Source organism: Tiliqua scincoides, chromosome 2, assembly GCF_035046505.1.
Source record: "Tiliqua scincoides isolate rTilSci1 chromosome 2, rTilSci1.hap2, whole genome shotgun sequence".
NCBI lineage: Eukaryota > Metazoa > Chordata > Lepidosauria > Squamata > Scincidae > Tiliqua > Tiliqua scincoides.
This window is the reverse complement of record NC_089822.1, coordinates 251,478,098-251,491,867: the sequence shown is the minus strand read 5'-3', so window position 1 is coordinate 251,491,867 and position 13,770 is coordinate 251,478,098. Positions and strand designations below refer to the sequence as shown.

At 45.9% G+C, this 13,770-nt stretch overlaps 1 protein-coding gene across 1 annotated transcript; it reads left to right on the top strand.

Moving 5' to 3' along the window:
• Window positions 1–1,082: 1,082 nt before the first annotated feature.
• LOC136639045 (E3 ubiquitin-protein ligase TRIM7-like) lies at window positions 1,083–8,562 on the top strand. Its single transcript, XM_066613072.1, has 6 exons — window positions 1,083–1,538; window positions 3,684–3,779; window positions 4,040–4,270; window positions 5,074–5,096; window positions 5,792–5,910; window positions 7,115–8,562. Exons 1-6 carry the CDS (start codon window positions 1,083–1,085, stop codon window positions 7,630–7,632), a joined length of 1,443 nt encoding a protein of 480 aa, XP_066469169.1. The 3' UTR covers window positions 7,633–8,562.
• The last annotated feature ends 5,208 nt before the right edge of the window (window positions 8,563–13,770 follow it).

Here is a 13,770-nt window from a genome sequence, read left to right as displayed (position 1 = left end):
CCTGCTCAGAGCTAATTAGCCAAATTTCCCTGGGAAATTTCCTTACAGCATGTCAGCATAATTACTAAGGTAACTGAAAAACCATTAGATAGGCAGGATGAGGAATGGGGAGAGCTAGCTTTTGGTTGCCCAAGTAACAGACAGGGAAAAATAGACACAGAATAGCTGGGGGGGGGGGAAATGGAGGGCAGAAAAAGAAGGGATTGGCCTATTCAAGCCCACAGGAGCTTCTGGTACATAAGAACATAAGAAGAGCCCCACTGGATCAGGCCATAGGCCCATCTAGTCCAGCTTCCTGTATCTTACAGCGGCCCACCAAATGCCCCAGGGAAGAGTTCTGGCGTGGGGGGAGGGTGGAGTGGGTGAGAACGGTAAAGCTATAAAAGCTTCTCTCCTTGCACAATACAGAGATGTTCCTGGTGGAAAGAAAGGGAACAGGACACATTTCCTGCTTTCCATTCTCCGGGACCACCAACCCACCCACTCCCATGCTCAAGTTTTGGTTCGGCATAGCACCCTGGAACCTTTTCATGTGGCATCAAAAGCAATACAAGGCTCGTGTTTTGGGCTGAGCAGAAATGGGATCACTGCTCTTTTGCAGCTGGGGATACACTGCAAACTTACCAATGCAGCTAACACGCATAAAGTTCTATCATGCATGTCAAATCATATGAAACTTTACAATGACGAGTCAGATGAGTGCTCCCTCTAGCACACTGACTAGCACTGGCTCTTCAGAGTTTTGGACAAGTCTTGCCCAGCACTTCCTAGAGATACCAGGGATTGAACCAGGGACCTTTTGTTGCAAAGCAGATGTTCTATCACTGCAGTGCTTAAAAAGCACAGGAGCAACCTGGTTTGTTTTTTTTTTCCAGTGCAGGTGGCAACTAACTGAATCACTAGGTCTTACAGCTCCAGCCTCTCTCAGAAGCCAGAGAGGAATTCCCCTCCCTCCTGTTCACAGCTTCTCTGCTTTGGCTCTGCCTACTTTGAATGTGAAAGTAAAAGAGGAGGCAGGCTGTGGCAGGTGGCCAGGAAGGGACGTTTGCAAACTGACTTTTGTGTTCCTCTCTACAGCAGCCATGGCAGCTGTGAATCCCACCCGGGCGTTGCACGAAGAGCTCTTCTGCCCCATATGCTTGGATTATTTCTCAGACCCTGTGGTCCTGAACTGCGATCACAACTTCTGCAGGGTCTGCATCACCACGTTCTGGGGAGGCCAGGGCACCAGTTTCGACTGCCCACAGTGCAGGAAGAGGTCCCGCCAAGCAAAACTCAGGCCCAACACCCAGCTGGGGAAAGTGGCCGAAAGGGCTAAGGAGTTGGCCTTGGCCCCTGCCCAACTTCATGCTCCTGCAGATCCAGCTTCCAGGGCTGGCAGCAAGCCAGCTGCTAAAGAAATGTGCAAGAAACATCAGGAGGCTCTGAAGCTTTTCTGCCGGGATGACCAGGCCTTGATCTGTGTAGTTTGTGACAGATCCCAGGAGCACAGAGCTCACATGGTGATTCCTGTGGAGGAGGCGGCCGAGGAGTACAAGGTAAAACAGAAAATGGCGGGGGAGTGTGAATTGGGTAACATATGCTCAGGGAGCTGGATTTACAGCACAGTCCCCATTCCAGCACAGTGGAAGTGACGCATGCCTTGTTAGCAAGCACATCTTTCAACCTTGCATGTTTCAGGCCCCCATCAACTGAATTTCAGGCCAAGGGTAGGAGGAGATGCATCTTAACTCCAGAGCGTAAGAACATAAGAGCCCCGCTGGATCAGGCCAAAGGCCCATCTAGTCCAGCTTCCTGTATCTCACAGTGGCCCACCAGATGCCTCAGGGAGCACGCAAGACAGCAAGAGACCTGCATCCTAGTGCCCTCCCTTGCATCTGGCACTCTGAGGTTGCCTACTTCTAAAACCAGGAGGTTGCATATACATGTGTAACCCATGACAGACTTTTCCTCCAGAAATTTGACCAGTACCCTTTTAAAGGCATCCAGGCCAGATGCCATAACCATATCCTGTGGCAAGGAGTTCCACAGACCAATTACACACTGGGTAAAGAAATATTTTCTTTTGTCTGTTCTAACTCTCCCAACACTCAATTTTAGTGGATGTCCCCTGGTTCTAGCGTTGTGCGAGAGGGAGAAGAACCTCCCTCTATACAACCCTGCATAATTTTGTGTGTCCTGATCATGTCGTCCCCCCCGTGCGCCATTTTTCTAGATTGAAGAGCCCCAAATTATTATTAACAGTATTTATGCTGCAGCTTTTGCTCCTCAAGGAAGTGCCCCAGCCCAGTAACGTACTGTACATTATTTATTTATTTATTTATTTATTTGATTTGTAATATGCCTTTCTCCCTGGAAGGCAACCAAGGCGGCTAACAACATTTAAAAATAATAAAATACATTAAAATGCATCCAAAAAATACATAAAAACAGCAATAAAATAGATAAAAAGCAACCAGCAGCAATAAAATCAGCAGTAAAAACAATTAAAAGCAGCCATCAGGCATCAAAGGCTTGCTGGAATAAAAACATCTTCTGACTAATAATGACTAATGCATTGCTTCCCTTTCACCTCTTCCTTTCCATCACCACCTAGCTAGATGATAACGCCCTTACCTAATGCATGCTGATCCTTGGTTTCAGTACTAAAATTCTGCTGTTTGACAAAATCCCACCCCCACCCCAAACAGCTGATTGTAAGCAATTAAAGCAGGGCTTTACATCTACAGGCCATGCGGTAGGATCGGGAGGCAAGCCACACGTGCAGCACCCATCCAGCTGATACCTGTTTCTGCCTGCATAGTGACCTTGTGGCATTCCGGCCCTTATATTGCAAATACATTTCCCTTTCACAAGTCCTGTGAAGATAATCTTTCCCATTCCACTTTTATCCCCTTGCAAATGTAGGTGAGAGGCCCTCCCCCCCCCCCAAAAAAAAATTGATTAGCCTTTTCAAACTGGCACTATATGTGAAATTTTTTTATATTGGTTTTTAAAGAAATAAAAAATGACGAATATATTATTTTTAAATATTCAAAAATTTTAAGCAAATTCATGAATGACAATCAGCCAATGGCTACTAGCCATGATGTCATGGCTCCCTGTCTACTACCTCCCTGTCAGCCACAGTATGCCTCTGAATATCATGTGCAGAGGAACAACAGCAGGAGAGATGCATGCTTTTATTTTCTGCTTGTGGGCCTCCCGATAACATCTAATCTCTATTGGAAGAAGTAGGAGAAAATGGTTTGTCCAATCCACCTCTTTAAAGCCATCCAAGCTATGACCATCACCAAATCTTGTGGCAGTGAATTCCACAGAGTAATTATGCGTGAAGATGTACCTCCTTCAATCTGCCTTTTAATTGCCCACCAATCAGTGTCATTATGGTGTCCCCCTGGTTATTAACATCTGGTTGGCCACTTTGGGACACAGGACGCTGAATGAGATGAGGGCTTGATCTGATCCAACAGAGCTGCCCTTGTGGGCACATGATACCCAGGGCAGAAGCTGCTGCTTTTGGAAAGACTTGTGTTCTTGCACCTCTCAGCAGTGCACAGGGATCTTGGAAGAGCTGCATGTGTTACCTGTATCTCCATGGGGACCTGTGACAAAGAAAAATAAATGGAACCGAGAATGATCCGCTTTCTTAGCTGTGGACTTCATCTGTTTGTTGCGGACAGGTGCAGTTTCTACATCACTTGGCGATGCTAAAAAGCGAGAGGGACAGTCGGAAGATCCTTGCCATAAACAGAGGGAAGAGACTGGAGATGCTGGTGGTAAGTTTCCCTTCCCTGACAAGGGTTGTGTTTATGCCTGCTGTTGCCAGCCTTCAGCTCATGGCCGAGAGCGTTGGGTATGGGTCTGCTTCAATGGCATTCTCCTCCAATAGTCTATTGAAAAGGAATATTTGCAATGGCAGGTGCTGCTCAGGCTGACTTTTAGGAATGTTGGTTTGCTGTTACCAATATTCCTCCCCCAGGAGAGTGTCACATGAATTTAAGGCTGCTTTCGGTGTTAATGTTTCCTTCCTCTGTAGGGTCGTGCGGAAGCCAAGAGTCAGCGAATGGTCTGTACGTTCCAGCGCCTGCAGAAGATCTTGCAGGACAGAGAAAGCCACCTGCTGCAGGAGCTGTCCAAAGTGACCCACAACCTGAGAAGAATGCAGCAGGAGAACAACAGGAGGGTCCAGGAGGGAGCACCACTGCTGCAAGGCCTGATCGCCGAGTTGGAGCACGTGTGTCAGCAGCCAGATACTGAGCTTCTCAAGGTAAACTGGAGGTTCAGGAAGACAAGAAAGGGCAGGGGAAAGAAAAGGGGTAGTGTGTACATATGCATGTAATTTTATGGGATGTTGTTCTGTTTAGGGTTCCATGTTCCATAAGAAATAATTATCACACTGTTTTCTGGAATCAAACAAGTGTGCTGCTTTAACCATTCCCTTGAGGTAACATATGACTATCTTCTGGTGAAGGAGAGCATACCTTCTCTCTTCTACAATGCTGGTAACATAATGAATGAGCCAAGTTCTCCACACCTGGTCACCATACCCGAAGGAGGGAAAAATTATTGGAGCCATCGCCCAATCAGGCATTCACATAGAGAGTCCATCTTATATTACTTGTTCCATGTAGCTATAAGAACATAAGAATATAAGAAGAGCCCTGCTGGATCAGGCCAAAGGCCCATCTAGTCCAAAATTCTAGACCTTCATAGCAGTTGGAAGAAAGACCTTCATAGTATGTATGTATGTATGACCTTCATAGCAGTTACTAGCTGATAGCTTTGTCTGCTTCCTATATGTCACAGTGACCCACCAAATGCCCCAGGAAGCACACAAGACAACAGACACAATCTGTGTCCCTGTGCCCTCCCCTGCATCTGGCAATCAGAGGCAGCCTGCCTCTAAAAACCAAGAGCTTGCACATACCTACTATGACTTGTAACCCGTAATGAATTTGCGTAAAGGAATGTGAACATATGAATTGGTGTTCTGTGAAGACTATCCTCTTAGCTTACTTCCCTTTGTTCAAAATTCTAGTTCTCACCCTAGCATTTCTCTTTTTCTCTTAGGATGTTGGAACTCTCTTAAGCAGGTAAGCAAGTGTTTTGGGGTGTTGTTTCATTCTTTCTATTCTAAGTTGTCAAAGAATCCTGAAGGCCCAAATCTCAAATCAATACAGACTGTTCCGCATATTCATGTCTTTGGCCTTAATGTCCTTTGACCTCAAGGTCCAAACCCTCCACAGTCCCACAGCTTTCCAAGCATTCATATGTCTTTTTACTCCCTTCCTTTCTACAAGTAGTACACAGTCTTTCTGCCCCAGGACCTGTATGAGGTCTTTTCCCACCTCCTTGATCCATTCTTTCTATAGTTCCTGCTCTGCCTCTCTTTTCCACAGAGTTGTACTTCTTCTCCCATTGCCTACTCTGTCCCTATTCAGCCATCATGATTTTGGATTCCTCGTTGCTATTTCCAGTACCTTCTTCCAGTCATCAGATTCCTTGCTCCTGCCTCTCCTTCTGGCTAAGAGAAGCATCTTGTTCCTGGGTTCTGTGTGATGTTTTTCACATAGCCCAACTTTTCTTCACAGCTCTCTGGCTTTCTAAGAGGGTGCTAGTTTTACCATTGTATGGTGGGAGGGTGCTCAGTCATTTCTCCCTGCAGTTAAGCGTAGTAGGCTTTTACACAACTATGACATGCCTTCCAGCTGTGTGAATCATTAATCGTTTGTAAGCAAGGGATGCTGTCATTTGTTGTCTCTGCTTTATTCTCTCTCCTCACCTGCAGGTGTCAAAACTGGACATTTCCAAAATGGGTGCCGGAGTCGACCACTGAACTGGAAGAGAGAATTTTTCATTTAACTAGGAAAAAGACTGTTCTGTGGGAGCACATGACTGAGATGCGAGGTTAGTATCAATGGTGGTATGTCATAAGTATGAAATTGGAAGGAGTCAAAGGTTTCCATTTCCCTTAGAAATTCACTAGATGAGATCAGGTAGAACCCTTAGAACTTAGATCCCTTAGAACTTAGAGGATTTTTGGTAGCTTGCTGAACAGCTAGGCAGGATTCTGAACATTTGTCCCCAACAGACAATGAAACAACATGGTAAAAAGATTTTCTACTTTATTAAATACATAGCGTTACAAAAAGGTTACAAAAGGCAGCAAATGCTAGAGGCATAAAAACTTCTAAGAAACATAACAGCATAAAACAACAAAGCTAACTGGCTAACTCTATTATTTCCTAACCCTCACCTGGGTCAGCTTCTTTTGTAGAACCTCAGGCCAGTTACCTATGGCCACATGGTCCTGGCGGGGCACGATGTGCACCCACCACCTCTCTCACCAAGAGACAAGAAGTGGGGCTGGAAGTTCACCCTCTCAGCTCTTCCCTCCCCCCTGGAGATCTGCAGCTGCATTCCATCCTTGATGGGCGTCTTTCTGGCTGCCTAGGTGCTACATAATCATCTTCCATTGTGTTGTAAATCCTAGCAGCTAGGAAATGCAAGCCACTTCTGTGTTACTGTTTTAGCTTGGTTCAGGCCTTGCAATGCTACTAGGCCTGAACTGTACATATTCATGACAGTCACAACACAATTTAATGAATTCAATTTCAATTTAGAATTCATTTCAATGTGTATTCTATTTTGAATGTATTAGACTTGATGCTATCATGGTATGAGACTGAATTTGGGGAAAGGTGACAGATTTGTACTTTGAACAGGCTACTATATATATGCTTTTAACAATGATCGTCAATGAGGCTTACACCTGGGTAAGTGTGGATACGATTGCAGACTTTGGGATGATAGGGGATTTTTTAAAAAACAGATCATCAACTGCTTGGGAGGGTTTGGAGGGTTTTTCTTTATTTTAAATAATTTTTTAAACATATTTATTGTAAATTTTAATTTACTTAATTGATTTGAATTTGTCTTATGGGGTTTTTAAAAAATTTTCCTGCTTGATGATGTCACTTCCAGCCATGACATCACTTCCAGTGAGTCCCAACAAATTATCATTCTAAAAAGTGGGTCCCATTGCTAAAAAGTTTGACAACTGCTGTATATTACATACACACTGCATTAACTTTGCTTTTTGTCCTTGCAGAGATCTTGACCCTGGATCCTGATTCAGCACATCCCAGCCTTGCCATTTCAGCTGACCTGAGGACCGTGAGCCGCAGAGACGTTTGTCCAGTTCACTGCAATATTTCTAGAAGGTTCTACCCCTCCTTCTGTGTTCTAGGCTCCGAGGGCTTCCTATACGGCCGGCACCACTGGCTGGTGGATGTGAAAGGCCACTGTGGTTGGGCCCTGGGTGTGGCTCAAGAATCTGTGGATAGAAAGAAGCCGGTGGTACTTGATCCAGAACACGGTGTTTGGGCTGTGGAGCTGGGCCCATACCAGCTCCTTCCTGCAACGTCGGCTTCCAGACCAGAGACAGACATTCCAACCCGCAGGATTCTGGTCAGCTTGGACTATGAAGCAGGACGGGTGACATTCTCCAACTCTTGCAACTCAGAACCTCTCTTCACCTTCAGGACCTCCTTTACAGAGAAGCTTTACCCATTCTTTTGGCTATGGTCCCCTGAGGCCTCTATCACATTATGTCCTTGCGATGAGTGAGGAAGACTCAGTTTTTGATGGAACGATTATTCAGTAAGGCAACCTGCTGTAGCTCAGCTATGGTTTCTTCACTATTTTTATTACCCCAAATATCTGGTTTGATCTTGAGTCCCATGGATCAGATTGGATATGCTCATGTCAGTGTGCTGTGGTGTAAGCTCTGTGAAACCTCACATCAGAATTCTGTGCAACTCCAGTTTCCATACTCTTAGGCACATTACCTTGGTAACTCTATGTTTCCAAAACCTGTTTTTGCTGATGTAACTTATGGTATGGTACAGCGTTTGCCAAACTACAGCCTGTGGGCTGGATCCGGTGCAAAGCAACGCCCTCCCCATTACGAGCAGAGTTTACCATTCTGCCTCGCATTCTGCTAATCTGTCCACCCAATCTGTGCAGAGCAATACTCTGGGCAGTTGCGTTTGCCTGAAAGTTGGGCGCAAATCCTGTTGTGGTGATGGGCAATAGACGTGACAGCACAGAGCATTGCTCTGTATAGATCAGGTGGACAGATTAGCAGCAGCATGGCTGGAACAGTGCTTGGAACAGGGGCTGTTTTTTTGTTGCACAGTGGTCGCGAGTTTGCCAACCGCTGGTACAGTGGTTAGTGTTGGATTCAGTTCCTCACCAACCAAAAGCTTACTGGAAGATCAAGACTAGTCATTTCTTTCTATCTAACTCACCTCACAGAGTTGTTGTGAAGATAAAAGGGACAAGAGAAATGTGTATACTACGTTGAGCTCTCTGGAAGAAGAGCAGGATAAAAATAAACATGGAGACTGCAGGGATAGATCAGTGAGAACGCCTGCTAATTTTCATCTGCAAAAATCATTTCTACACACGTGCACCCCGAGTGTTTTTTCCAAGCTGGACTTTTTTCCAGGTTTGTATCATGGCTAGGGAGAAAATGTGATATGATGGGGGGAATTTTTGTGGGGGAATTTGGTAGGGGGTTAAGGGTTAAGCATCTCACTGGAGGTTGTCCATGACTTTGTGTACCTTGGCTCAACGATCTCCGACACTCTTTCTCTCGATACCGAGCTAAACAAGCGCATCGGTAAAGCAGCTACCACGTTTTCCAGACTCACAAAGAGAGTCTGGTCCAACAAGAAGCTGACGGAACATACCAAGATCCAGGTCTACAGAGCTTGCGTCCTGAGTACACTTCTGTACTGCAGCAAGTCATGGACTCTTCACTCACAACAGGAGAGGAAACTGAACGCTTTCCACATGCGCTGCCTCTGATGCATCCTCGGCATCACCTGGCAGGACAAAGTTCCAAACAACACAGTCCTGGAACGAGCTGGAATCCCTAGCACGTATGCACTGCTGAAACAGAGACACCTGCGTTGGCTCGGTTATGTTGTGAGAATGGATGATGGCCGGATCCCAAAGGATCTCCTCTATGGTGAACTCGTGCAAGGAAAGCGCCCTACAGGTAGACCACAGCTGCGATACAAGGACATCTGCAAGAGGGATCTGAAGGCCTTAGGAGTGGACCTCAACAAGTGGGAAACCCTGGCCTCTGAGCGGCCCGCTTGGAGGCAGGCTGTGCAGCATGGCCTTTCCCAGTTTGAAGAGACACTTGGCCAACAGGCTGAGGCAAAGAGGCAAAGAAAGAAGGCCCATGGCCAGGGAGACAGACCAGGGACAGACTGCACTTGCTCCCGGTGTGGAAGGGATTGTCACTCCCGAATCGGCCTTTTCAGCCACACTAGATGCTGTTCCAGAACCACCTTTCAGAGCGCGATACCATAGTCTTTCGAGACTGAAGGTTGCCAACATGGATCTCCTTTCCCTACTGATTCTCCCCTGCAAGTATCCCTCACCCTGGCATTTGTCTTAATAAAGGAAATATGAGGTTGAGACATCATTGCGCCCTTCTTGGACAGAAGCTGCCTTCTTTAATAATGTCCAGGTGGATTTTCTTATCTGCACCTGTAAATCTGTAACCTGTAAGAGAGCCAGTAGGAGGCAGCATAGTCCTGCAAACCCAGGCCCAGAATGCAGTCAGGAACTATTCCAACATGTGGCTACGTATCCACCCAGTCCAGTTTTAATTTATTTTATTGGCCATATTCCCAGTCTCTCATTTGTACTCTAAGATGCCATGTTGACTTTTTAATTAGACACTGTAAGGCAATAGTGAATTGTATTAGGCAAGCAGGGAAGCAGCAATAAAGGAAATGTTTTCATGTTTGATTGTCCGTGACAGCCATGTAATTACTTCACTGCCTGCAGTCTTAGCGAAGTGATGGTGATGATGCTTTTCAAAGAGGTTGCCAGAGAATTTAGGGGGCCCCACCCTCATGCACAGGCCCAGAATCTCATTCTGCTCCACTGCCTGGTGCATCGCGGCATTGGCACTGTTGAAGACACAAGAGCCCTGTCCCACAGGTCCCAAAAGAATCATTCCTGCATCTTGAGGGGAATTGTATTTGAAGCCAGATAAAAATACACACAAAAAGAATAAGCCACTATTTGTGATGCTGCGATGTGGAGTTGCCTCTGAAGGGTGTTTGGAAATTTCAGCAGCTGATCCAGTCTGGTTATGCACTGCTGTCAGCCACAGGAAATTCATTAAACCTAGGGAAGGCCTGGATTGAGCTGTTAATGGAACAGGAGCAATATAGGTCACCCAGCCTTTGCAAAAGACAAAGGGCTGAGATGTTCACATGCCCCTAGGCAAATTTCTCCATTTGCCTTTTGCTGAGCCTGGTGCCTCTTTCTCAGTCAATGTCCTTTGAGAAAAAGTTTCAAGGTCATACCTGAGCATTCCAGCTAATGACATCACCACTCATATCATAGCAGAAGTCCCTGAGCTCCACTCCTGCCCCGACTACACCCCTTAGCCAGCTCTCTGACAAACTTGCCCATAAGTTAAAATCCTCTAAGGAGGCCTTGTACTGTGTGCCTCCACTCTAATGCACAGTAAGCAGGGACAGGGCCTCTTCTGCAGTAGCCCAAAAGCTGTGGAACTCCCTCTTTAGGAAAGTTTTGCTTTGGTCCTTCCTTGTCTGGCTTTTTGACTGTGAGCCTTTTCTGGACTGCTTTTCCGAACATCAGTTGCTGCTGCTGGCTGGAATTGTCGCTGTGATCTTTCAAGTTTGTTTTGTTTATATATGATGCATTTTACATTTGTACTTTTGGGAGGGGGGATATGCTTTGTAAGCCATCTTGACACTGATTACAAATATTTTAATTAATAAATGTGCAAAACAAACATTTCATTTTGAAAGTCAAATGCATTGTGACAGCATAATAATAATAATAATAATAATAATAATAATAATAATAATAATAATAATATACAGTATTTATATACCGCCTTTCTTGGTCTTTATTCAAGACTTTATTCAAGGTGGTTTACATAGGCAGGCTTATTAAATCCACGCAGGGATTTTTACAAATTGAAAGAAGGTTCTTTCTTTCAAGAACAACTACATTCAAGGTGTTTCATTCCGATCTGGCTTCACATTCTGGCCTCCATCCTCCCAAGCTCCGAGCAGATGGAACAGCTCAGCTGCAGCTTGTCAGCTGCTTCAAGGTCGCACAGTGCCGGTGGCCTCTAACTGGCGACCTTGTGGATGTTAATCTTCAGGCAAATGGAGGCTCTACCCTCTAGACCAGACCTCTAGCAGACTCTAGACCAGACTCCAGCATACAGGAGTGCTTTAGGATTAGGTGCAAAGCGCACACTCATGCTGAATTGGGATGGGGGAAAATACTGTAACATTTGGGCCAGGACAAGGACCCCTAAGACCTATAAGCCACTGGTTTTTACTTTGGAACTGGAGAACTGAACTGAACTTCCCTCTTGCCTCCTCGCAGTCTCCCACTTCACTCCAGATATTGCCAGTTTTTGTCACAATTACAGCTTCAGGTCAGGGAGGTGGCCAATTTGTTGCCAACAACTGAGAAACAGCATGTCAGATTCAGAGATTACAAAAACTTGACTTGCAGCCATTGTCCTTCATTTCATGAAAGCTCAGGGTGCCTGTGGCTACATGAAATATTCTAGGTCACATTGTGAGCAGGCAGATAAGGTCTGAAATGAATGAAATATTCCCTCTCTCAAAGTGTACTTTTGAAGCCGAGGTAGTAAATCCTAGGTTTTGCATGCAGGAGGTTCCCAGTTTTAATCCTTGCCATTGCCAGCTAAGGGGAATCTCTAGCAGTGAAAGACCCCAGACAGCTATCACCAGGTAAAGATGACATACTAAGGCTGAAATCCTAATCACGCTTTCCTGAGAGTAAGCCCCATTGAACAAAATAGGACTTACTTTGAGCACACCTGATTAGGATTGTGCCCTAAGTGGAACTATTATAGAATTATATGTTCCTTGAGATCAAGAGCATTGTTACATATGTGGTTTGAGCCTTTTTCCTTTTCATGGCACAGTATTATTTGCCACACAGAGACACACATGTGCAAAGGGGAACTTACTGCACTTTAAAAAAATTTTAAAATCACATATATTGACTGCACCCCATGTCTGCTTTTCATTGGCATGGAATATGAAAGCCCAGTCCTATGCATGTCTACTGAAAAGTAAGTCCCATTAGAGTCAATGGGGCTTACTCCCAGGAAAGTGTGGATAGGATTGGGCTGTTAGTCAGCAGATACTTCTGGCCCAATACTATCCTCTGTTGGTGCGCAGGAGTGTAGCAACCACTTGCATCCTATGTGCTGGCAAAGGACCAATCAGTCTGGAGAGGTAAGTATAGAAAAATTCTACTTACTTCTCTGGTGGTTTCCTTGGGGACTCCTCAGCTCAGTGCCAGCTCTTGCTGGCAGAGATCAGAAGAGTAGCAATGGGTGTGTCTGGGCCAGGCTGGAGAGACAGAATTTGGAAAATAGGATCTCCCTATTCCACCCTTGATTCACCCCTGCTGCTGGCCGCCTACTGGTCTCCTTCCTGCTGATGCTGGGCCACAAGTAGTTCTTGCAGTCTGCTAGATCTAGCTGTGGGAACTAATTAGCCTTAAAGTAGGCATAGGATCTCTAGGCAAAGCTCAGAATAGGGAGCTTGGCAGAACAATTTGGTACCAGGAGTTTGGGTTTAAACCCAAAGCAATTAGTTTCCCCTTTGTGTAATAGCAGAGCAGAACAAATAGATCTCTGGCAGATCTGGGAGGCCCTAAACCTTGCTACATGGAAAGCAAATGCTCCCACCATATCTTTTTGACCATTTTTCAAATCCTACACCACCTGGGGGATGGGTCAAGCGTGGCATACTCTTCCTGCGGAAACTCAGAACATTGAGTGGGGAGGGTGCTGAGATAAAAGCCTTGAAAAAGGAAATCGCCAAGTTTAAAGGAGTAATTTACATAAAGAGAAAGAAAATTCTGGCATAGGGGGAGGCCCTGGCAAATGCTAAAAAAATTATCAGGGTGATGGAAGGCCTTAATGATGCACTGGCAGCACACCTGGCCGAATCAAAGGGTACAGGGGAAAGGAGGCAGGGTTGTGGGGTCAGCCGAGAGGGCCCTCTGAACCCTTCCTCAGCCAGAGACGCCCCCTGGGTGGAATCAGCAGGTGCAAGTTTAGATAAGGAAATGGGTGATTGAGTGGCACAACCTGTAGTGCAGGCCCGCCCGCTTATCACCAACAAGGCCAAGGGGCCTTTGGGGGCCCCTGTACAGACAGTACGGACCATGCAAGACTATACCCCACAGGAATTGGCCAACATTGCCCATGACCTGAGGCAGCGCCCCATGGAATGGCGCCCCATTGGCCATTATTTTTGATGTTTGTTGTTTTACAAAAAAAAATCCTATGATCCAATCCTACTCTGTTCTGGCAGCACAACACACTTTCTGGTAGTAACAAACATGACTCTCTGGAGAGCATGGGCTGGCCTTACTGGTAGTGTCAAGTGGCCAGCTCTGAGTGGCAACAGGCACCAGGTATTGGCTGCCCCAGGTAGGATAGCACAGGGGGCTGGAGGGAGGTGGGGAATGGGTGGAATGGGGGTGGGTGGATCAGGTTTGGGAATTGCTGCTATAGCGCATTCACCCCTGACTCAAGGATCACCAAATGACCATCACCAGCTTTTCACTGGCTTTGGTACTTTGCTGTTCTTGCTCAAAGGGACAACATCCAGCATTCCAAGATGCAAAGACCTCTGATATCGG